The sequence below is a fragment of the Leucoraja erinacea genome, unplaced genomic scaffold, assembly GCF_028641065.1.
Source record: "Leucoraja erinacea ecotype New England unplaced genomic scaffold, Leri_hhj_1 Leri_100S, whole genome shotgun sequence".
NCBI lineage: Eukaryota > Metazoa > Chordata > Chondrichthyes > Rajiformes > Rajidae > Leucoraja > Leucoraja erinaceus.
This window is the reverse complement of record NW_026575242.1, coordinates 57501-84039: the sequence shown is the minus strand read 5'-3', so window position 1 is coordinate 84039 and position 26539 is coordinate 57501. Positions and strand designations below refer to the sequence as shown.

At 48.5% G+C, this 26539-nt stretch overlaps 1 protein-coding gene across 6 annotated transcripts in view; it reads right to left on the bottom strand.

Annotated features, from left to right (window-relative positions):
* The window catches only part of LOC129715096 (arf-GAP domain and FG repeat-containing protein 1-like), an 87189-nt gene that overhangs the window by 60166 nt on the left and 484 nt on the right, over positions 1–26539 (bottom strand). For 5 of the 6 annotated variants that reach the window (XM_055664956.1, XM_055664960.1, XM_055664961.1 and 2 more), the window contains exon 2: positions 2262–2355. In XM_055664956.1, coding sequence (XP_055520931.1) covers positions 2262–2355 — 94 coding nt within the window. Of the gene's footprint in view, positions 1–2261; positions 2356–23415; positions 23472–26539 lie in introns of those variants that run through there. The other variant, XM_055664958.1, reaches the window with a different exon arrangement.

Genomic DNA, 26539 nt, shown 5'->3' with positions numbered 1-26539 from the left:
ACCTGTCTAATTACTTCTTAAACGTTGCGATAGTCCCTGCCTCAACTACCTCCTCCGGCATCTCGTTCCATACACCCACCACCCTTTGTGTAGAAAAGTTAGCCCTCAAGTTCCTATTAAATCTTTCCCCTTCACCTTGAACCTGTGTCCTCTGGTTCTCGATGCCCCCACTCTGGGTAAGAGACGGTGTGCGTCTACCCGATCTATTCCTCTCATGATTATGTACACCTCTTTAAGATCACCCCTCATCCTCCTGCGCTCTAGGGAATATAGTCCTAGCCTGCTCAACCTCCATCTATAGCTCAGGCCCTCGAGTCCTGGCAACATCTTCGTAATCTAAATCTGACCATTTCCAGGACATTATTGCCATAGAGGGAGTGCAGAGACGGTTCACCAGACTGATTCCTGGGATGTCAGGACTGTCTTATGAAGAAAGACTGGATAGACTTGGTTTATACTCTCTAGAAGTTTAGAAGATTGAGAGGGATCTTATAGAAACTTACAAAATGTTAGTCTTAAGGGGGGTTGGTGGGGGGTAGATGCAGGGGAAAGATTGTTCCCGATGGTTGGGGAAGTCCAGGACAAGGGGTCACAGCGGCGCCGGATTAAAGGGGAAATCCTTTAAAACCGAGATGAGCTTAAGAACTTTTTTCCCACAGAGAGTGGTGAATCAGCGCTGGAACTCTCTCCCAACATTTGCGGAGAGGGTAGTTGAGGCCAGCTTCATTTTGGCTATATTTAAGCCGGGGTCGGAGTTAGATGCGCCGCCCTTGTGGCTAAGCGCTGGGAGCTTATCGGGGGGTATGGAGAGAAGGCTCCGACCAGGTACGGGACTAAGACTGAGTTGGATGATCAGCCATGATCATATTGAATGGCAATGATTTGCAGATGCTCGAAGGGCCCGGGGAGGATGGCCTACTCCTGTACACCTAATTTCTATGTTTCTATGTAAATCTTCTCTGCACCATTTCCAGCTTGACATCATCCTTCCTGTAACATGGTGCCCAGCACCAAACACAATACTGCAAATGCGGCCTCAACGACATATATAGTCAAGGATAGGTTATTATTTAAGCAAAGTGTGAGAAAATATTGGCGAGATGTAAAGAGCAGATCGCTAACAAACTGTGTACCAACGACAAAATCCTGTCCTTGATTGATGTTTGGCTAAGAGTCAGAACAAGGGGAAAGTTTTCCTGTATAGGAAAGAACTGCAGATGCTGGTTTAAACCGAAGATTCACACAAAATGCTGGAGCAACTCAGCGGGACAGGCAGCATCTCTGGAGAGAAGAAATGGATAACGTTTCAGGTCGAGTCTGAAGAAGGATCTCGGCCCGAAACGTCACCCATTCATTCTCTCCAGAGATGCTGCCTGTCCAGCCGAGTTACTCCAGCATTTTGTGTCTGTCTTTGTGAAATTCTTCCTGCTTGGTCCAGGAGGACGGTTTATTCCTGATCACACAGCAAACCATGGCATTTTACAGCAGCTCGCCCAGTCTGGGATGAATTACAGCAACAGTGGGGCAGCGGGTAGTGATGTTGCCTCACAGCGCCAGAGACCCAGGATCGATCCTGACTACGGGAGCTGTCTAGACGGAGTTTGTACGTTCTTAAACTGTGTGACCCCTGGTTCTGGATTTCCCCCAACATCGGGAACATTTTTCCTGCATCTAGCCTGTCCAATCCTTTAAGAATTTTATATGTTTCTAGAAGATCACCTTTCATCCAAATGTCACTTTCAAGAAGTCACCCTAGCTCATACTTTTGTCCGGGTGCACTGGTTTCCTCCCACACTCCAAAGACGTACAGGTTTGTAGGCTAATTGGCTTGGCTTAATTGTAAATTGTCCCTAGTGTGAGTAGGAAAGTGTCAGTGTGCGGGGATCGCTGTTCAGCATGGACTCGGTGGGCCGAAGGGCCTTTTTCCGCGCTGTATCTCTAAACTAAATATTGCCAGGATGAAAAGAGCACCTCACTTGCCAACCGTGTGTCCCAACCGCAACGTCCTGCCCTTGATTAATGTCTGGCAAAGAGTCGGGACAACGGGAATTTCTTCCTGCTTGGTGCAGGAGGACTGATTACTCCTGATCGCACTGCAAACCTTGGCACTGTACAGCAGTTCGCCCAGGCTGGGAAGATTTCCAGCAAGTGTGTCAGACCCTTTACATGCTCCTGCTTTTAATGGACCCAACTTTACGGCCTCCCCCTCCCCCAGCCATGCCAGACGACGGCTGAGAACTCCCACCGCGCTCTGCACTCACCTCATTGCCATGCGACTGAAGGAATTCAATTTCCTGTTCAGTAAAGGTTGTCATGGAGATGGACTTCACTCGGTGAGGGGGGTTGAGGCCTCTCCTACGAACAGGAGGAAAAGAAGACTTGAGAAATGAATTACACAATCAACTCACGGGAGAAAAGGTCAGCTGTTCCCACGAGTTTGGAAAATCACCTCCCAACACATTTTAGAATCCTCGCCGTCCAATGCTTGCTAACTTTCCCCACTCTCAACCTCTAGTTTAGTTCAGAGATACAGCGTGGCAACAGGCCCATCAGCCCACCGAATCCGATACCCACACATTAACGCTATCTACACACATTAGGGAAAAGTTAAAATTGTACAGCCAATTAGCCTACAATCCCGGACATCATCGGAGTGTGGGAGGAAGCCAGAGATCCCGGAGAAAACCGACACATGTCATGGGGAGAACATACAAACTCAGTACAGACACGCACCAGTAGTCAGGATCGAACCCGGGTCTCTGGAGCTGTGAGGCAGCAGCTCTACCGTGCTGTAACCTGTTCACCAGTTTTCATTTAAATGCTATTGTGGAGGAAGGAACTGCAGATGCTGGTTTACACTGAAGATAGAAACTAAATCTTCCGTCTGAAGGGTCGATACCCGAAACTTCATCTATTCTTATTCTCCTGAGATGCTGCCTGACCTGCTAAATCCTATTCTTGTTCATTCTCCCGACACTGTTGGTGGTGAAAACAGAAACAAAGTGCTGGCGTAACTCAGTCAGCATCTCTAGTGAATGTGAATAGGTAACTTTTCGGGACCCACTACAATCAGTCTAAAGAAATGTTGTCTATCCATATTTAGTTTGGTGCAGAGATGTAGCATGGCGACAGGCCCTTCGGCCCGCCGAGTCCAAGCCAAACATCAATCACCCGTACAATTGCTCTATTTCACACACTAGAGACAATTTACAAAAGCCAATTAACCTACAAAGTTGCACGTCTTTGGAATGTGGGAGGAAACCAGAGCACCAGGAGAAAGCCCACGCAGTCACGGGGAGAACGTGCAAACACCGCACAGACAGCACCCGTGGTCGGGATTAAACCCGGGTCTCTGGCGCTGTAAGGCAGCAACTCTACCCCTGCGCTACTGTGCCGCCACTTTCCCCAGAGATGCTGCCTAACCCGTTGAGTTACTCCAGCACTTTGTGTCTTCTTTTGTAAGCCAGCATCTGCAGTTCCATGTACCTACTGTTGCTGGTCAGATGACCTGTGCCCTCTGCAACGACGCAAAACGTCGCCTATTTCTTTTGCTCCATGGATGCTGCCTCACCCAGGAGGTCCAGCACTTAGCAGCATGGTGCGCTGACAACAACCTGGCCCTTAACTCCAAGAAGACCAAGGAGCTCATTGTAGACTTCAGGAAGTCCAGAGGCGGCACGCACACCCCCATTCACATTAACGGGACGGAGGTGGAACGTGTTTCTAGCTTCAGGTTCCTGGGAGTCAACATCTCCGATGACCTCTCTTGGACCCACAATACCTCTACTCTGATCAAGAAGGCTCATCAGCGTCTCTTCTTCCTGAGGAGACTGAAGAAGGTCCATCTGTATCCTCAGATCCTGGTGAACTTCTACCGCTGCACCATCGAGAGCATCCTTACCAACTGCATCACAGTATGGTATGGCAACTGCTCTGTCTCCGACCGGAAGGCATTGCAGAGGGTGGTGAAAATTGCCCAACGCATCACCGGTTCCTCGCTCCCCTCCATTGAGTCTGTCCAAAGCAAGCGCTGTCTGCAGAGGGCGCTCAGCATCGCCAAGGACTGCTCTCACCCCAACCATGGACTGTTTACCCTCCTACCATCCGGGAGGCGCTACAGGTCTCTCCGTTGCCGAACCAGCAGGTCGAGGAACAGCTTCTTTCCGGCGGCTGTCACTCTACTCAACAACGTACCTCGGTGACTGCCAATCCCACCCCCCCCCCCCCGGACACTTATTATTATTTATTCAAATCGTTTGCTATGTCGCTCTTCAAGGGAGATGCTAAATGCATTTCGTTGTCTCTGTACTGTACACTGACAATGACAATTAAAATTGAATCTGAATCTGACCCGCTGAGTTTCTCCAGCATTTTTGTCTACCTGCCATTTTATTAATATCCCTCACAGCCCAGGGCCAGTCATCAGCACCTCTCCCTAAAACAATTGCCAGTCACACATCATCTGGTTGTTTTACACTGCAGTGTGTGAGGTCTTGATGTGCCCAATTACACTGACGTTTTTTAAAACAACAGTTTGGAAGTACTTCTGCAGCTGTAACTTGTTCTGGGATAACAAAAGATATATAAAAGCACATTTGTTCAGCTTTTTTCCTTTCTGAAGGATAGAAGAAAGAGGAAATGTTTTAAATGAGTCCAGACCATCAAAATTCCTGACAAAACACATCCAAGATGTTTTGGAAGGAACTGTAGATGCTGGTTTACATTGAAGATAGATACAAAATGCTGGAGTAATTCAGCAGGACAGGCAGCGTCTCTGGAGAGAAGGAATGGGTGATGTTTCGGGTTAAGACTAAAGAAGGGTCTCGACCCAAAACGTCACCCATTCCTTCTTCATAAGTTCATAAGTGATAGGAGCACATTTAGGTCATTCAGCCCATCAAGTCCACTCCGCCATTCAATCATGGCTGTTTCATCTCTACCTCCTAACCTCATTCTCCTGCCTTCTCCCCATAACCCCGGACACCCGTACTAATCCGTACTAATACTAATCCATACTAATCCGTTCTTTCCAGAGATGCTGCCTGTCCCACTGAGTTACTCCAGCATTGTGTGGCTACACCCAAGATGTACACTTGTATTTTGTGTTTAAGAAGGAACTGTAGATGCTGGAAAATCGAAGGTAGACAAAAGTGCTGGAGAAACTCAGCGGGTGCAGCAGCATCTATGGAGCGAAGGAAATGGGCAACGTTTCGGGCAGTCAGCGGAAATATTATGCATAATTCCAATGCATCCGGTGTCCAGATACATGATAAAGGGAATGACATTTACAGCAAGTTAAATTCCGATCAAAGATAGTCTGAGTGTTTAAGAAAGACTGCAGATGCTGGAAAATGCTGGAGAAACTCAGCGGGTGAGACAGCATCTATGGAACGAAGGAATAGGTAGATAGCAACTCAGGGCCATTCTCTAGTTATTGATAGGATGATTCAGTTGCCTGGGAAGAAACTGTCCCTGAATCTGGAGATAGACACAAAAAACTGGAGTAGACAGCATCTCTGGGGAAAATAAATAGGTGACGTTTCGAGTCAAGGTCCACCTTCAGACTGAGTCAGGGGAAAGGGAAACGAGAAATACCGACGGTGATGTAGAGAGATTCTAGAACAAAAGAATGAAAGATATGCAAAAAAGTAATGATGATAAAGGGAACAGGCCATTGTTAGTGTGGCCTAGGTGAGAACGATGAGACTCAACAAGACAATTTTGAAGCTGGTAAACAAAAAATGCTGGAGAAACTCAGCGGGTGAGGCAGCATCTGTGGAGAGAAGGAATTGGCGACGTTTCGGGTCGAGACCCTTCTTCAGACTGATGTCGGGGGGGGAAGAAAGGAAGTAGGCGGAGACAGTAGGACGTGGGAGAACTGGGAAGGGGGAGGGGAAGGAGGGAGAAAGCAAGAGCTAACTAATATTTGGAGGGATGGAGAAAGAGGGAGGTGTGTGCTTTCACACCAGTGTCTCTTGCCTGATGGGAGAGGGGAGATGAGGATGCGTCCTTGATTATGCTGCTGGCCTTGCCGAGGCAGCGTGAGGGATAAATGGAGTCAAGGAAAGGGAGGTTGGTCAATGAGATATGTGTAAGAAGGAATTGCAGATGCTGGCTTAAACCGAAGATAGACACAAAAAGCTGTAGGAACTCAGCGGGGCAGGCAGCATCTATGGAGAGAAGGAATGGGTGACGTTTCGGGTTGAGACCCTTCTTTAGAAAGAATCACCGAAGAAGGGTCTTGACCCGAAACGTCATCCATTCCTTCTCTCCAGAGATGCTGCCTGTTCCGCTGAGGTACTCCAGCTTCTTGTGTCTATCTTTTGTTTGTGAGATAGTCTGGGCTGCGTTCACAATTTCTTGCGGTCTTGGATGGAGATGTTCCCAATCCAAGCTGGGATGCATCCCGATAAAATGCTTTCTTCGACACATCTGTAGAGGTTGGTGAGAGTTGTTGGGGAGATGCCAAACTTCCCTACCTCTAGTGTGAAACTGCTAAAACTGTGCCAAACTAGCACATCATTAATATTCCTGTCTTCTAAAGTGATGAAGAACGGCTGTCTGCTGGATTAAAGTACTGCGCAAATCAAAATCAATGGTTTCTGCGCCAGGAAATGGCGGGGAACATCGATCCTCGGTATCTTCCAACTCAGCCACTCGACAGAACCGAGACTGGGAGAGAGGGTGGAAAGATTGAAACCAGGCACTGGCGAGGTTTCTCCTGCAAGTGGACTAAGCATGTGTTCAACACATGGCCAAAAGACATTTCCTGCATCCTTCAAGAAACACAAACCTTGGCAAGGGGAGGCAAGGTCGTGAACAACAAGATAATAAATGAGTTTCCCCAACCTCCCACCCATCCACAGGGGATTTAAGCATTGTTCAGTGAAAGCTAGAAGGGGTAGAATACATGATGTAATAAGAAATAAGCTGCAGATGCTGGCTTGTGAAGATCCCAATCTTGATCGGACCTTGCATTAAATCTGCACACAAAATCTTCTGGAGCCAGAGGGCTGAGGGAGAGCTGAGAAGGGGAGGTGACTGCAAGGGCTACCGGAAATTGGAGAAGTCAGTTCATGCCGCTAGGGTCTGCCCAATATGAGGTGCTGCTCCTCCAATTTCCGGTGGTGCTGACACTCTGGCCATGGAGGAGGCCCAGGACAGAAAGGTCGGATTTGGACAGGGGGAAAGTGCCGAGCCACCTATCAGGTTGGTTTTCTCCGAGAGGAGATGTTGGGATGATCGTGCCTTGGTCTCACCAATGTAGATCAGGACATCTAGAGTCTCATGAGGTTGGAGGTGATTTTTTGTTCTGCTGTGGGATTTTCCTGACTGACTTGTTGATGGTTCTCAAGTGAACGCTCTCTTTTGGGTACAATGACCTCTGAGGCCTCCCGAGGCTCTTGGCAGGTGTGACGTAACTTGAAACGCATACCTCCAGATTGAGAGCCAGTTTCTTCCCAGCTGTTATTAGGCAACTAAACCATCCTGCCAACAACTGGAGAGTAGTCCTGAGCTATTATCTACCTCATTGAAGATCCTCGGATTATCTTTGATCGGACTTTACCTTGCATTAAACTTTATTCCCTTTATCATGCATCTACACTGTGGACGGCTTGATTGTAATCATGCATAGTCCTTCCACTGACTGATTAGCACGCAACTAAAAAGCTTTTCGCTGTACCACAGTACACGTGGCAATAAACCTGACCGCTGAGTTGCTCCAGCACCTTGTGTCCTCCTTTGGATTGGCATATATCATCTGCAATCTGAGAGTGGATCAACAGCAACATTGTCGTAAATCTTCTCCTCACCCTTTCCTTCTGAGCAACATCTTTCCTATCGCAGGGCGACTAAAACAGATCACAAAATGGCATTGACCCAATCTATTCCCCTCATGATTTAATACACCGCTATAAGATCACCCCTCATCCTTCTGCACTCCAAGGAATAAAGTCCTAGCCTGCTCAACCTCTCCCTGTAGCTCAGCTCCTCGAGTCCTGGCAACATCATCGTCACCATTGCATCATTGTTGAACACTGTGTCCCTATTGATTTTGTCAGGAGAAAGATGCGGAGTTGGTCTGCTGAATGTCGGGATGTGTGCAGATGGGGTACATTGTTCATTTATATATGATCCATGATTAAACCTGGACAAGGCTGTCTTCCCTTGGCTTGTTCCCCACGCTACATTTCCCTAGTCCACACTTTGTCCAGACTTTATCTCTCCAAAGAGATTCTGGCTTGGTGCATATCACCGTTATCTCCACACCAGCATGCCACACATTCAACTACCATTCCCGAGACTTCATTTGACCCAGGGTCGGGGAGTGTTGTGCTGTGATGCTGGGTTTTTTTGGATGAGATAACCTGCCTGCCCCCTGGACAGCAGCCAACTATCTAGATACGTTGCCTCCCTGTAACTGCACAGCGGTGGAGTTGCTGCCTTACAGCGCTAGAGAACCAGGTTAGATCCTGACTATGGTTGCTGTCTGTACGGTGTTTGTACGTTCTCCCCGTGGTAGCGTGGGTATTCTCCGGGTGCTCTGGTCTCCCACATTCCAAAGACATGTGTATTTATAGGTTCAGTAAAAGGCTTCCGTAAACTGCCCTTAGTTGGGGGTCTGTGAAACTGAGATGACAGTTAATATCGAACTAGTGTATGTGTGATCGTTGGTCAACGCAGACTCGGTGGGCCAAATGTCCTGTTCCCATGCTGTATCTCTAAACTTAACGTTCAGATGATTTTGAAAGTTTATCTACTGAGCTCTTCAATTTTAGTTTAGTTTAGAGATACAGCGTGGAAACCGTCCCTTCAGTCCACTGAGTCCGTCCCGACTATCGACCACCCACTCGCATTAGTTCTATGTTATCCCACTTTCTCATCCACTCCCTATAAACCGGGGGCAATTCACAGAGGGCCGATTAACCTACAAACCCACACATTTTTGGGTGTGAGAGGAAATCGGAGCACCTGCTGAAAACCCAAGTGGTTATAGGGAGAAACTCCTCGCACACGGACAGCACCCGAGGTCAGGATTATCCCCCCCGAGTGTCTCGCACTGTGAGGCAGTGTAGTCTTGTTAGACTACAGTGGTCCTTCTGATGAACGTGCTCCCGGGCACTGTCAAGGAGTGTAAAGAAGTGTTATCAACACACTGTGACTTTACTTCTTTTATTCATACTGTGGTCATTACAGAGAGCACTAGCTGTACGTGGTCTGTCACGGAAACTAGAGAGCGATATGTGGGTGGGGAGGTTGTAATTATACTTGTGATATGGGGAGTGGTTAGTAGTGATGAGGTAACTATATTAAGGGTCACATGCATGTATCATCTACAAGGAGCAGCTTGATTTGGAGGGGAACCTGCAGTTAATGGTATCCCCCGAGCTCCTGTTGGCCTCACAGACCACCCCCGAGGTCAGGATCGCACCAGTGCCAGAGACTCGGGTTCGATTCTAACCTCGGGTGCTGTCTGTATGGAATTTGCATATGTTCACCTATCCACAACCCCAACAGCACTGCTTATTTTTTGGTAGACAAAAGTGCTGGAGAAACTCAGTGGGTGAGGCAGCATCTATGGAGCGAAGGAAACAGGCAACGTTTCGGGCCGAAACCCTTCTTCAGACTGATGTAGGGTGGGGGGCGGGGAGAAGAAAGGAGAAAGGAAGAGGAGGAGCCAGAGGGCTGAGGGAGAGCTGAGAAGGGGAGGAGACAGCAAGGGCTCCCGGAAATTGGAGAAGTCAATGTTCATGCTGCTAGGGTGCAAACTGCCCAAGCGGAATATGAGGTGCTGCTCCTCCAATTTCCGGTGGTGCTCACTCTGGCCATGGAGGAGGCCCAGAACAGAAAGGTCGGATTTGGAATGGGAGGGGGAGTTGAAGTGGCGAGCCACAGGGAGATCAGGTTGGTTAATGCGGACCGAGAGGAGATGTTGGGCAAAATGATCGTCAAGCCTGCGCTTGGTCTCACCAATGTAGATCAGCTGACATCTAGAGCAGCGGATGCAATAGATGAGGTTGGAGGTGATTTTTTGTTCTGCTGTGGGATTTTCCTGACTGACTTGTTGATGGTTCTCAAGTGAACGCTCTCTTTTGGGTACAATGACCTCTGAGGCCTCCCGAGGCTCTTGGCAGGTGTGACGCAACTTGAAATTCTGTTATTTACGGATAAACTTGCTTTCCTTCCAGCAACAGGTCTGGCTCAGTGCAGACCCTGACAGTGAGAAAGTGTCTTTTGTCATCTGAATTTGTCCTTTCATTGAACCAGCAGGCCCCACATGCACCCCACACCATCCAAATTGTGTTCAAGTCAGGTTGGTGTTTAGGAGGCTTTTGGACACGGAGGGTATAGGGAGAAGGCAGTATAGGTAAACGAACAAATTCCACACAGACAGCCCTGAGATCAGGATTGAACCTGGGCCTCTGGCCTGACCCGCTGAGTTTCTCCAGCACTTTGTGCAGTTTTTTAATAAATCAACAACTGCAGTCCCTCATTTCTACCTTCTTCTGTACAGCGTTATTACAGATCTCTTTATAACTAAATTTGGTTGTAGCGGTCGAAATCTGTAGTAACTGAGGCATCTGTTTGTATCAGGAACAAAGGACAGCGTTTGAAATAAACTTACAGTACGTTAACATATTTTATATTTTTACAATGTTTAAAGTATTATATATTTTGTGACCTTTCCTGCTTGTTGCCTTGTTTAGTGTGTTTATTTGCTGATTTCCCAATACTGTACATGCTACCAACAACTAGAGATCAATCTTGTGCTACTATCTACCTCAGTGGAGACCCTTGGACTATCTTTGATTTGACTGTATCTTGCACTAAACGCAATTCCCTTTATCGTGTATCTGTACACTGTGGTCGGTTCGATTGTAATTATGTATTGTCCTTCCGCTCTGCACAGTACCTCAGTACACGTGACAATAAACTAAACTCAAACTAATTCCCCTCCCCCCCCCTTACTAGGGTACAGTGGATATTCGGTGATAACGGACACCATCCCCCCTCCCTATGGTCCATTATAACAAGAGTTAACTGTACTGTTCTATATTGGGAGTGGGGAGTGGGGGGGGGGGGGGGGGGGGGGGGGGGTTGTTGAACCTGTGAATTAAGTATTAACAAGTTGGAGGAGCAGAGAGGGGTTTAGGATAGGAACTGAACAAGCAATTTGCTCTTCAAATGAACCAGATTAAATATCTTGACTCAAAAGGTCTTTGTCGGTGACGTCTTGTGGTGTACAGTTCTCTGACTTTGCTCATTTAGAAATAAAGGGTGTACTTCCTGTTCCGGCCGATCTTTTACAGAAGCATTGACCATTTACAGACAATTAGAAGACATTCTGCATGGTGCACTGTTACAGGGGACAATTACAGGGCATACCTTTATAGGAGATGAGGAGGAATTCCTTTAGTCAGAGGGTGGTGGAATTCATTGCCACAGACAGCTGTGGAGAACCGTTATTGGGTATTTTTAAGCTGGAGAATGATGGATTGATTAGTACGGGTGTCAGGAGCTATGAGGAGAAGGCAGGAGGATGGGGTTTTAGGGAAAGATAGAACAGCCACGATTAGATGATGGAGTTGGGCCGAATGGCCTCATTCTGATCCTATCACTTATGAACATATGAACAAAGACAACGTGTGTTTTAAACACAAATTGCTGGAGTACCTCAGCCCTTCAGGCAGCATCTCTGGAGAGAAGGAATGAGTGACGTTTCAGGTCGAGACCCTTCTTCAGACTGAGTTTTTGTTTCGTAAGCCAGCATCTGCAGTTCCGTGCGTCCACTGCCCTGTTCTACACTCCTGGTCCTTGTCCTCCCTTATTTCATGCCCGCACCTCTTTCCATCACTAAGTCGCCTAATTCTGCTCCTATGACGAATGAACTTATGAAATTACTCCAATGAAACTTCCAGGTAATGAATGCTCGAAGCTCGCTAGAGGAAGTTCCCATCCACTGACGGCAAAAGGCAAAATTGCCGGAGGACACCAACGGCCACGCTTGGCCAGGCCGACCCTGCAACGCCGCCAAGACAACTGACCTACATGGTCAGGTCAAGAACCTTGCACTTACAACTCGGACTTGAAAATGGAGCCAAAATGGCGACTCTGTACACTGTCTCAGTGTACTACTGATATACATCTGTACTGTATCTGAGATGCTTATCGAATATGTATCTAAGTGCTTATGTATAGTGATACTTGCACTGAACTGCATACAAAAATTAATTTCACTGTACCTCGGTACAGGTGACACATAAAAGTACCTGTTATTGTTAATTGTTAATTGTAATTGTTTCTGAAAGCACGGCTGCCTAAAACTGAATGCTCCAAGTCATGTTGTGAACTAGCTAATTTAACTATTGAGATAGCACAGTGCACTGCAGACTTTGGTTGCAAGTATTTTTAGATTCAGCTGCACAGTGTATTCTTGTCTTGCCTGCACAGGTCAGCAGGGAACAATTAAAATCTAAATTCAGAATCAGATATGGAAACTCTGTTGCAGTGTGGTCTCACTGTGCTGGTGCTCAGCTCTGCGGAAACCTGGGCTTACCTTGACCAGTTTAATTCACTAGGATGGTGGGTGTATGGAACGTGCTGCTAGAGGAGGTAGTTGAAGCAGGTACTATCGCAACGTTTATGAAACATTTAAGGGCCTGTCCCACTTACGCGAACTTTACAGGCGACTGGTGGCACCCGTCATAGGTCGCCGAAATGTTCAACATGTTGAAAACTCAGCTGCGACCAGAAAGACCCTACGATCCTTTGGAGACCTCTCACAACCATAGGAGACACCTCAGACCATACAGGCGACCCCTGGCAACATGTTGCGGGTGACATGTCACGACCATAGAAGACATCTCACAACCATATGGTCGTGAGAGGTGTCCAAAGAGTCGTAACGTCTTTCTGGTCGCCGGGTGCTGGCAGTCGCCTGTAAAGGTCGCGTAAGTGGGACAGGCCCTTAAGATAGGTACATGGACAGGACTGCTTTAGCGGGATATGGGTCAAATTCAGACAGGTGGGACTAGTGTAGATGGGGCATGTTGTTCAGTGTGGGCAAGTTGGGTCGAATGGCCTGTTTCCACGCCCTACGACTACGAGGTGGATATTTGTAATAATAGCGGATTTATAGTGAACATCCACCGGAATAAGCTTGTGAAAGCCCTGGTTTCTTATAAAAGAAATTTCTAATATTGCTATTACGTGTATACAAGGTTCTTGTTCACAGGATAACATTTTATCCTCAACTGACACCAAAGGGTCTTGACCCAAAACGTCACCTATTCCTTCGCTCCATAGATGTCTACCAAAGTGATAAAGTTATCTAGAAACAAGGAAATACAGATGCTAGTTAACAAAAAATACACAAAATGCTGGAGTAACTCAGTGGGGCAGGCAGCATCTGTGGAAAAACAAAGAACTGCAAGTGCTACTTTACACAAAGGCACAAAGTGCAGCGCTAACTCAACAGGTCAAGCAGCATCTCTGGAGAACATGGATAGGTGGTCTTTCAGGTTAGGACCCTTCTTCAGACTCATTGTGGGGAGGGGGAGGGGGGAAAGAAAGTTGGAAGGGGGGGGGTATGTGGGGAAAGAAGGGAGATGGGAGATCTAACAAGCCTTGGTGGATCGAGCACAAGTGTTTGGCTAAATGGTCACCAAGTCTACGCTTGGTCTTGCTGGAGATCAGAAAACATCGGGAACACCAGATGCAGTAGATGAGGTTAGCGGAGGTCCACGTCAACCTCTGTCTCTGTCGGGGTCCCTGGTTGGGGGTGAAGGTGGAGATATAGGGACAGTGTTACATCTCCAGTGGTCGCAGGTGAAAGAACCTGGGGAGAGGGTATCTTAGGTGGGAAGGGACGAGTGATCCAAGGAGTGCGGATGGAGCAATCTCTGCGGAAGGTGGAAAGAGATAGAGATAGGAAGATGTGACTGGTGGCGGGATCACACTGGAGATGACAGAAATGTCAGAGGATGTGTTGGCAGCAGAGGCTGGTGGGTCAAAGGCGAGACCGAGGGGGACTCTGTCTTTGTTCCATCTCAGGAGAGGGGGAATGCGAGCAGAACTACAGGACACGGAGGACACACGGGAGAGGTATCCACATATGTCGGCTGGGGAGGAATGTCCTAGCATGGAAGGTATCTTGGGAGAAGATGCGGCGGAGGTGGAGAGTACGGATAGCGTGTTTGAGAGAGGCAGGGTGGGAGGATGTGTAATCCAGATAACTGTGGGAGTCGGTGGGTTTGTAGTAGATGTCAGTCGATAGTCGGTCTCCTGCGATGCAGACAGATGGATCAGGAAAGGGGAGAGAGGTGTCAGAGATAGTCCAGGTGAATTTGAGAGCAGGGTGGAAATTAGTGGTAAAATGAATGAAATCAACAACTTAAGGTGGACAAAGATGCTGGAGAAACTCAGCGGGTGAGGCAGCATCTATGGATGCTGAGTTTCTCCAGCATTTCTGTCCACCTTTGATTTTCCAGCATCTGCAGTTCCTTATTAAACAAGAAATCAACAACTTAATGTTCTCCAGAGATGCTGCCTGACCGGCTGAGATACTCCAGCACCTTTTGTCTTCATTTGTAAACAATGCACCTGCACTTCCTTGTTTCTACTCTGGCGACTTTCGATCGGCATACTTTATATTCAATCAACATAAGAATTGAGAATTCCTGTCATATTTCAGGTATGACACAAGGGTCAAAAGGTAAAGCACGGATGTCATTGTGCACAAAGTTGTCAACACTAACCTGGAGTGAAAACGGACCAAATCTCTAAACCTTCCTCGCTCAATTATGCCTTTAACTTGCCTTACAGCGAGATTTTAAGCCCCTAGCGGAGAGCCCACCACCCAGTTCAGCATTAGGCAACTCATAACTTAGTGCTCTCGATATAAACAGCGTTTATAAATGATTGAATGTCCCTCTTGCTGCTTAGGCCTGAAGCTGAACAATAGCTCACAACGCAGCGATATTGATTTCTCTAACTACAAGTAACCTTTGTATCCCCTCTCATTCTGTCCCTCCCCCCATCCTAATTCTCGTACTCATTTTACTGTTGAGTCCCACTGTCTGTATTAACTTGTTATCACCTACCCCGCAGCCAACAATGGAACATTATGGGCCCCACATTTCTGTGATTATCGTTGCCTTTTGCATATCTTCTGTTCATTTTGTCCTAAGTACCGTCTATATCTCTTGTTTCCTTTTCCCCATCAGTCTGAAGAAGGGTCTCAACCCGAAACGTCACCTATTCCTTCCCTCCAGAGATGCTGCCTGATCCGCTGAGAGACTCCAGATTTCTGTGTCTGTCCGGTTTAAACCAGCATCTGCAGTTCCTCCCTACGCAAGACAATAACCTTTGCTGCCACTCCCATCCAATCGCCAAAAGCAACTTCTCCTGCCTCTACCTGCACATCCTCCCTTGACTACCCATTCTCAGACACCTCCACGTAGCATTTGATCTCTCTCACTGCTATGGTCACCCCACTCCCAACCCCTATTCTCCACCACTTAAAACATGTTTAATTTCTAACTTTTCCTAGTTTTGATGCAAAGTCATCATCCTGAAACATTAAACATGGGTGGCACAGTGGTAGAGTTGCTGCCTCACAGCACCAGAGACCCGGGTTCGATCCTGACTACGAGTGCCGTCTGTATGGAGTTTGTACGTTCTCCATGTGACAGCATGAGTTTTCTCCGGGTGCTCCAGTTTCCTCCCATGCTCCAAAGGTTTGTAGGCTAATTGGCTTGGTATAATTGTAAATTGTCCCTAGTGTGTGTGCAGGATAATGTAAGTATGCGGGGCTTGCTGGTCATCGCAGAAAGGATGTTTCCGCGTTGTAATTGAATGGCAGTATCATCAAGGACTCACACCATCCTGGCCACACACTCATCTCCCCGCTACCTTCAGGTAGAAGGTACAGGAGCCTGAAGACTGCAACGACCAGGTTCAGGAATAGCTACTTCCCCACAGCCATCAGGCTATTAAACTTGGCTCGGACAAAACTCTTAACATTAATAGCCCATTATCTGTTTATTTGCGCTTTATCTGCTTATTTATTGATGTGTGTATATATTTATATAATGGTATATGGACACACTGATCTGCTCTGTATTCATGCCTACTATGTTCTGTTGTGCTGAAGCAAAGCAAGAATTTCATTGTCCTATCAGGGACACATGACAATAAACTCTCTTGAATCTTGAATCTCTAAAATAAAATAAACTTTAGAGATACAGAATGCAAACAGGCCCTTCGGCCCACTGTGTCCACACTGACCAGCAAATCACCTGCACGCTAGTTCTATCCTACACACTTGGGACAATTTATGAAAACCAATTAACCTGCACGTCCTTGGAATGTGGTAGGAAACTGGAGCACCCAGAGAAAACTCACGGAGTCACAGGGAGAACGCACCCTATCTCCGTATAGACAGCAACTGCAGTCTGGATTGAGCCCGGATCTCTGGCACCAAGGCAACAACTCTACCACTGCACCGTTGAGATAGATCCAGGTTCATGGAAACTGCTGCTTATGCCCCTGTCCCACTTACGAAACCTGAACGGAAACCTCTGGAGACTTTGCGCCCCACCCTAGGTTTCCGTGCGGTTGCTGGAGGTTGCAGGTAGTGGAAGCAGGGAGGGAGACTGACAAAAACCTCCGGGAACCGCACGGAAACCTTGGGTGGGGCGCAAAGTCTCCAGAGGTTTCCGTTCAGGTTTCCTACGTGGGACAGGGGCATTACTCAAACCACTGAGGTTTATTATGTGTAAAAATGCAAAGTTCAGGGCAGTTTTTTTTCCATTTGGGGCAGCTGATAACTGCAAAAGAGAGGGCAGAGAGAGAGAGAGAGAGAGAGCAGGTACAGGGAGAGGCCTGCAATGTCAGAAGTGGAAGTAGGTGATTGAGAAATCACCGGCCAAGGTTGTGGTCTGGTTCAGGTTCAGGCAGTGAGGAACAAGTAGCATATTTTGTTAAACGTAGCATTCCTGTTACAAAATATATGTGTGAAGATATGTGCAAGACATATACGAGATGGGGCAGTTTTTTCACAGTTTTTACAAAATCAAAGTGGTAGCGTAGGTGGTATGAACCAACCCAGGGGTATGAATGTGTCGGAGGAACTGCAGATGCTGGTTTAAACCATAGATTGACACAAAAAGCTGGAGTAACTCAGCGGGACAGGCAGCATCTATAACCATATAGCTCTGGAGAGAAGGAATGGATGACGTTTCGGGTCGAGACCCTTCATCAGACTGAAGAAGAGTCTCGCCCCGAAAGGTCACCCATTCTGTCTCTCCAGAGATGCTGCCTGTTCTGCTGAGTTATTCCAGCTTTTGTGTCTACCAGTGGTAAGAATACGGACTTCAAGTAACCCTTGCATTCCCCCTCTCTCTCTCTACATCCCTCCCCCAACCCGTCATACTAGCTTCAAAGTCGTCTTGTTGAGTCTGCACTCGTTCTCACCGTGACCACAACTATCAATGGCCTGTTTCCTTTATTGTCGTTACTTTTTTGCAAATCATTCATTAATTTGTTCCATATCTCTCTACATCACCGTCTATATCTCTCATTTCCCTTTCCCCTGACTCTCAATCTGAAGAAGTGTCTCGACCGGATATATCACCTATTCCTTTTCTCCAGAGATGCTGCCTGACCCACTAAGTTGCTACAGCTTTTTGTATCTATCTACAGTAACAGGGAAGATATGCATAGCTTTATAAAATGTTGGTGAGGCCTCCTATGGAATATTCAGGTAAAGTTTGGTGGCCTTGATGTGGAAAGGATGTGATTGCATTGGAGAGGGCGTGAAGAGGATTCATATGTCATATGGCAGAATTAAGCCATTCGGCCCATCGAGTCTACTCTGTCATTCAGTCATTGCTGATCTGTCATTTCCTCTCCACCCCATTCTCCTGCCTTATCCTGTAATCTTTGACGCCCTTACTAATCAAGAATCTGTCCACCTCCATCTTAAAAACACCCAATGACTTGGTTTCCACAGCCGGCTGTGGCAATGAATTCGACTACCAGTTCCCTCAACTAGACTCACCTCTCTCAACTCATTTGTGTACCAACTTCCTGTTCCTAAACCTAACACCACTTGATTCAATATAAATTGTCCTTCAGCTTCCTTCAATAGTGTAAAGTCTCAGCTCCTGAACTTGATCATACTATGTAATGGAATCGGGGAGAGGAATGCACAGTTGCATTGAATAGACTGGGGGGGTTAGATACAAATAGATTTATCATTCCCTGTAAAATTATATGCTGCCTGAACACAGTATTATACTGCCTGTGTAGGAAGGAACTGCAGATGCTGGTTTACACTGAAGATAGACACAAAATGCTGGAGCAACTCGGAGGGACAGTCTGAAGAAGAGTCTCGACCCGAAATGTCATCCATTCCTTTGTTCCAGAGTGCTGCCTGTCCCGCGCTGAGTTTTCTCTAAGCATTTTGAGTCTCTCTCTGCAGTATACCTCCCCCACCTTTCCCTTGTCGTCTTGTTTATCGTATGCATCAATACTCACCGTGACCACATACTATCAATCTGTTTCCTTTATTGTCGTTACTTTTTTGCAAATCATTCCGGCACTTTGTTCCAACTGCACATCACCGGTTCTATATCTACTCATTTCCCTTTCCCCTGACTCTCAATCTGAAGAAGTGTCTCGACCGGATATATCACCTATTCCTTTTCTCCAGAGATGCTGCCTGACCCACTAAGTTGCTACAGCTTTTTGTATCTATCTACAGTAACAGGGAAGATATGCATAGCTTTATAAAATGTTGGTGAGGCCTCCTATGGAATATTCAGGATTTTGCCTTGATGTGGAAAGGATGGATTGCATTGAACTGAGTGCAAAAAAAGAGGATTCATATGTCATATGGCAGAATTAAGCCCATTCGGCCCATCGAGTCTACTCTGTCACAGTCATTGCTGATCTTTCATTTCCTCTCCACCCCATTCTCCTGCCTTATCCTGTAATCTTTGACGCCCTTACTAATCAAGAATCTGTCCACCTCCCTCTTAAAAACACCCAATGACTTGGTTTCCACAGCCGGCTGTGGCAATGAATTCGACTACCAGTCCCCTCAACTAGACTCACCTCGCTCAACTCATTTGTGTACCAATTTCCTGTTCCTAAACCTAACACCACTTGATTCAATATAAATTGTCCTTCAGCTTCCTTCAATAGTGTAAAGTCTCAGCTCCTGAACTTGATCATACTATGTAATGGAATCGGGGAGAGGAATGCACAGTTGCATTGAATAGACTGGGGGGGGGGGGGTTAGATACAAATAGATTTATCATTCCCTGTAAAATTATATGCTGCCTGAACAAAGTATTATACTGCCTGTGTGAAGGAACTGCAGAGCTGGTTTACACTGAAGATAGACACATGCTGGATCAACTCGGAGGGACAGTCTAGAAGAGGTTGACCCGGATGTCATCCATTCTGTTCCAGAGATGCTGCTTCAGTGCATTTTGTGATCTATTGCTACCTTTCCCATGCCTTGCACGCTCATCAATACTCCCTGACTCCTCACACTCTGTGTGCTGTGCATATTGAGTATATTCTCCGGCACTTTGTTAACTGCACCACTGGTTTTGTTACTGTCACATGTTCCAAAATACATAACTGTTTGTGTGCTATCTAGTCAAATCTAACCTATTATTCTTATACTATTACTCATACACAAATCATATTTAAGTACAAAAGTATGATTTTGCCTATGTATAGTAAGGATTGATTGAACTGTGTGCAAAAAAAGGATTTCACTGTACCTAGGCCCATGTGACAATCGAGTACCACTGAACTATTAAATTATACTATACATGTGTACAATCAAGCCAGACAAAGTACAATCAGTCTGAAGAAGGGTTTCGGCCCGAAACGTTGCCTATTTCCTTCGCTCCATAGATGCTGCCGCACCCGCTGAGTTTCTCCAGCACTTTTGTCTACCTTCGATTTTCCAGCATCTGCAGTTCCTTCTTAAATACAACCAGTAATTGTACTCATAGGAACAAAGAACTGGAGATGCTGTTTTACAAAGTGTTGGTGTGACTCAGCGGGTTAGGCAGCATCCCTGGGGGACTGTCTATGGTTGTGACACTTCTTCAGACTGCTTCAGTGAGTAATTCTACTCACTCCTTGCACGCTGCAATGCACGATTCCTCTACTCAGTAAACTACTATCCTACACACTAGGGGCTATTTACAGAAGTCAATTAACCTCGTTGGAGTGCGGGAGGAAACTGGAGAAATCCCCACACGTTCACGGGGAGAAAGTACAAGCCCCGTACAGACAGCACCCGTAGTCAGGATCAAACCTGGGTCACTGGTGCTGTAAGTCAGCAACTCTACCGCTGTGCCACTGTGCCATCCCAACTTCTCCATGCTTTGCACACATTCCTGCAAACCCTATGAAGCATTTGTACTCTTAGCCACATGCAGTGTTACCCAGTGCCCTAATAATGCAAAAGCCATGCCTTGGATGTGACTACTAACCCCTCTCTCTCAGACAGCACCCGTAGTCAGGATCGAACCCACGTCACTGGTGCTGTATGGGTGTAGACTGACCGCTGCGCCACTGTGCTGCCCAAGTGTTTGTGTACATTGGGAAAGCCACTCCAAGCCATCACTGCAGCAGATGGGGGAATAGTGAAAACAACATCCCTTCACCAATCGTCCCCCACTGAAAAAGGGTACAGAGCGGATTTACGAGAATGTGGCCAGGACATAAGGGCCTGAGCTATAGGGAGTGATTGGGCAGGCTAGGACTCTATTCCTTGGAGCGCAGGATGAGGTGTACGAAATCATGAACGCACAAAGTCTCTTGCCCAGAGTAGAACCAGGGGGACATAGGTTTAAGGTAAAACATAGAAACATAGAAAATAGGTGCAGGAGTAGGCCATTTGGCCCTTCGAGCCTGCACCGCCATTTAATATGATCATGGCTGATCATCCAACTCAGTATCCTGTACCTGCCTTCTCTCCATACCCCCTGATCCCTTTAGCCACAAGAGCCACATCTAACTCCCTCTTAAATATAGCCAATGAACTGGCCTCAACTACTTTCTGTGGCAGAGAATTCCACAGATTCACCACTCTCTGTGTGAAAAAAAATATTCTCATTTTGGTCCTAAAAGACTTCCCCTTATCCTTAAATTGTGACCTCTTGTTCTGGACTTCCACAACATCGGGAACAATTTTCTTGCATGTGCCTGTCCAACCCCTTAAGAGGGGAACCCCGTGAGAGGGAAAGATTTAAAAGGAACCAGAGGGGCAACTCTTTCCACACAGAGGGCGGTGGGTATATAGAACGCATTGCCAGAGGCGGTAGTTGAGACAGGTAAATGTACACGGGTAAGAAAGATTTAGAGGGATACGGGGCTGAATGTAGGCAGGTGGGACAAGTTCAGATGGGGCATCTTGGTCGACATATGCATGTTGGGCCGAAGGGCCTGTTTCCATGTGGTAGAATTCTATGAATTACACTTCCCTCCGATAGTAAGGCTCCTGGAAAACATGGATCCCTCATCTTGGGAGTCACCTCTCAGGCAGGCAACAGTGCAAAATCATTCCGACTCAATAGGCATTCACAGGCCCAATACCAGACATGGTGGCGCAGTGGTAGAGTCACTGCCTCACAGAGCCAGAGACCCAGTTTCGATCCCAACTACGGAGTTTGGATGTTCTCCCTGCGACAAAGATGTGCAGCTTTGTTGGTTAATTGGCCCGGTGCAAATTGCCCCTAGAGTGTAGAATTTGAAACTGGGTCAACATAGAACAAGCGTGAACAAGTGATTGATGGTCAGCATGGATTCAGTGGGCTAAAGGGCATGTTTCCATGCTGAAGCTCCATTCTGCAATAGTAAGAGATCATAAAGTTAACGAAGAGAAAGATTTGATGATGTGCTCAATGCCTCCGCTGATGAATTGCTGCCTCCCTCATGATCCTTGGTAGACCCTGGCCCAGAACCACTTAAAGCAGGGAGTTCAGTGTGGTATTGACAACCTTGATCTCTTGCATCAGGAACACACAGAACCCCTGTGGACACAGCAAAAGGCACACACGCACATACACCTCTTCTCCCCTCTCACATCAGACAAGAGGTGCAGAAGTATGAAAACGCACAACTCCAGATTCAGGGAGTTTCTTCCCAGTTGTTATCAGGCAACTGAATCATCCCATCACAAACAAGAGAGCTACTGAACTACTACCTACCTCATTGAAGACCCTCGGACCATTTTTTAATCAGACCTCAACCTTCCCCCATTACACACAGTGTGACACTCTGGTATACTCCTCACTCAGAGGTGGCACCATCAGAACCACCTTCCCCCAACACACAGAGTAACCCGCCCCATCCCACAGTGTAGGTGGGCTCAAGTTGTTCACACTGTTACCCCACCCCCAACGGTCTCCCACTGATTACTCACAGTATCCCTGAACAGGATGTACACAGGAAGCTGCCCACGGTGATGTCGTTGTCGGTGGGCCCCACTCACACACTGTACCCCACACTGTACCCCCCAGTCCCCCACACACTGTGTGACCCCACCACACTGTACTCCACTCCCCCACACTGTACCCCATATTGATCACTCACAGTATCCCAGAGCATGAGATATACACGAAGCTACCCACGGTGATGTCAGTGTACGTGTGCCCCACACTGTACCCCACACACACTGTACCCCACACACACACTGTACCCCACACACACTGTGTTACCCCACACACACTGTACCCCACACACACTGTGTTACCCCACGCACACTCTGTTACCCCACACGCACACTGTTACCCCACACACCCTGTCTTACCCCACACACACACTGTACCCTACACCCACAAATCACACAGTATGCCGGAGCACACACACACGAAGTCCCCCACACACACTGTGTTACCCCCACACACTGTGTTACCCCACACACACTGTACCCCACACACACTGTGTTACCCCACACACACTGTGTCCCCCCCACACACACACTGTGTTACCCCACACACACTGTGTTACCCCCACACACACACTGTTACCCCACACACATGTCCCCCACACACTCTGTGTTATCCCGGACACACAAGGTACCACACACACACCCACTGGTGATGTTGGTGTACGTGTGTTACCCCCCCACACTGTGTTACCTCACACACACCTGTACACCCATGTACCCCCCACACATACACCCCACACACCTGTACACACCAATTACTCACAGGATACCCCCCGGACACTGAGGTACACACACACACACCCCACACACACTGTGTTACCACACAGTGCACGTACCCCACACACACACAATACTCCAGTCCCACACACACACTGTACCCCAGTAACCCACACCCACACTGTACCCCACATTGTACACACATTGCTCACAATATCCCGGAGCAGGAGGTACACACAAAGCTGCCCATGGTGATGTCAGTGTACGTGGGCCCCACACTGTGTACCCCACACACACTGTACCCCACATTGTCCACTCACAGTATCCCGGAGCAGAAGGTACACACGAAGCTGCCCATGGTGATGTCAGTGTACGTGGGCCCCACACACACTGTGTACCCCACACACACTGTACCCTACCCCACACACCCTGTGTACCCCACACACACTGTGTACCTACACACACCCTGTGTACCCTACACACACACTGTGTGTACCCTACACACACACCCCACTGTGTACCCTACACACACACTGTGTGTACCCTACACACACTATCCCCCCACACACTGTGTACCCTACACACACTGTACCCACACACACTGCTGCCACACGGTGATGTACCCCCACACACACGTGTCCCCCACACACTGTCCCCCACACACACCCTGTGTACCCCACACACACACTGTACCCCACACACACACTGTACCCCCACACATTGACTACACACACTGTGTATCCCGGAGCAGGAGGTACCCACACACACTACCCCCCACGGTGATGTCAGTGTACGTGGGCCCCACACACACTGTGTACCCCAGTTCCCCACACTGTACCCCAGTTCCACACTGTCCCCCACATTGACTACTCACAGTATCCCGGAGCAGGAGGTACACACAAAGCTGCCCACGGTGACTGTGTGTGTACACCACCCCCACACACACACTGTACCCCCCCAGTTCCCCCACACACACTGTGTACCCCACACACACACTGTACCCCACACCCCACACTGTCCCCCACACACACTGTGTCCACTCACAGTATACCCCGGAGCAGGAGGTACACACACACACTGTACCCCCCACGGTGACACACAGTGTAACCCCAACACACACTGTCCCACACACACACACTGTACCCCACCCAGTTCCCCACACACTGTCCCCCCACACACACTGATTACCCCTCACACACACTGTGTTCCCGGACACAGGAGGTACACACGAAGCACCCACTGTGATGTTACACACACGTGTTAACCCCCCACACTGTACCCCACACACACAACTGCACCACACACACACACACTGTACCCCTGTGTTCCCCCCACACACCCTGTGTACCCCAGTTCCCCCACACACTGTACCCCACATTGTACACACATTGCTCACAATATCCCGGAGCAGGAGGTACACACAAAGCTGCCCATGGTGATGTCAGTGTACGTGGGCCCCACACACACACCCTGTACCCCACACACCCACACACACTGTACCCCCACACACACTGTACCCCACACACACTGTGTACCCCCACACACTGTACCCCCAGTTGTCCCCACACTGTACCCCCCACACCACACACACACTGTACCCCCACACACACTGTACCCCACACACACACTGTACCCCCACACACACTGTACCCCACACCAGTTCCCCCCACACACTGTGTCCCCCACACACATTGTACCCCACACACTGTACCCTACACACCCTGTGTACCCACACACACACACTGTACCCACACACACACCCTGTGTACCCCCCCACCACACCCACACTGTGTACCCCACACACACTGTGTACCCCACACACACTGTACCCCACATGTCCACTCACAGTATACCGGAGCAGAAGGTACACACGAATCTACCCACGGTGATGTCAGTGTACGTAGGCCCCACACACACTGTACCCCACACACACTGTGTACCCTACACGCCCTGTGTACCCCAGCCCACACACACTACCCCAGTTCCCCACACTGTCCCCCACACTGACTACTCACACTATCCCGGAGCAGGAGGTACACACGAAGCTGCCCACGGTGATGTCAGTGTACGTGTACCCCACACACACACACACTGTACCCCAGTTGCCCACACTGTCCCCCACACACATTGTCCACTCACAATATCCCGGAGCAGGAGGTACACACGAAGCTGCCCACGGTGATGTCAGTGTACGTGGGTCCCCCCACACACACTGTACCCCAGTTCCCCACACGCACACGGTACCCCAACACATTGTACCCCGCCCGCCCTGTACCCCCCTCACATTGATCACTCACAGTATCCCGGAGCAGGAGGTACACACGAACTGTACCCCACGGTGATGTCAGTGTACCCCACCCACACACCCCCACACACACACACACTGTACCCCCACACACACACACTGTACCCCACACACACTGTACCCCAGTCCCCCCCACACACTGTACCCCAGTTCCCCACACTGTCCCCCACATTGTCCACCCACAGTATCCCGGAGCAGGAGGTACACACGAAGCTGCCCACGGTGATGTCAGTGTACGTGGGTCCCACACTGGCACCACACCCACACACACTGTACCCCACATTGTCCACTCACAGTATCCCGGAGCAGAAGGTACACACGAAGCTGCCCATGGTGATGTCAGTGTACGTGGGCCCCACACACACTGTACCCCAGTTCCCCACACACACTACCCCACACACCCTGTGTACCCCACACACACACTGTGTAACCTACACACACTGTACCCCAGTTCCCCACACTGTACCCCACACACACTGTGTACCCCACACACACTGTACCCCCCACACACACTGTACCCCACACACCCTGTGTACCTACACACACTGTGTTACCCCACACACACACTGTCCCCCACATGTCCACTCACAGTATCCCGGAGCAGGAGGTACACACAAAGCTGCCCACGATGATGTTAGTGTACGTGGGCCCCACACTGTACCACACACACACAGTACTCCCGTCCCACACACACACTGTACCCACACATTGTCCCACACATTGACTACTCACAGTATCCCGGAGCAGGAGGTACACACAAAGCTGCCCATGGTGATGTCAGTGTACGTGGGCCCCCCACACTGTGTACCCCACACACACACTGTGTTACCCCAGTACCCCACACACACTGTACCCCAGTCCCCCCCCACACTGTGTCCCCACACTGTCCCCCACATTGACTACTCACAGTATCCCGGAGCAGGAGGTACACACGAAGCTGCCCACGGTGATGTCAGTGTACGTGTACCCCACACACACCCTGTGTACCCCACACGCCCTGTGTACCCCACACACACTGTACCCCACATTGT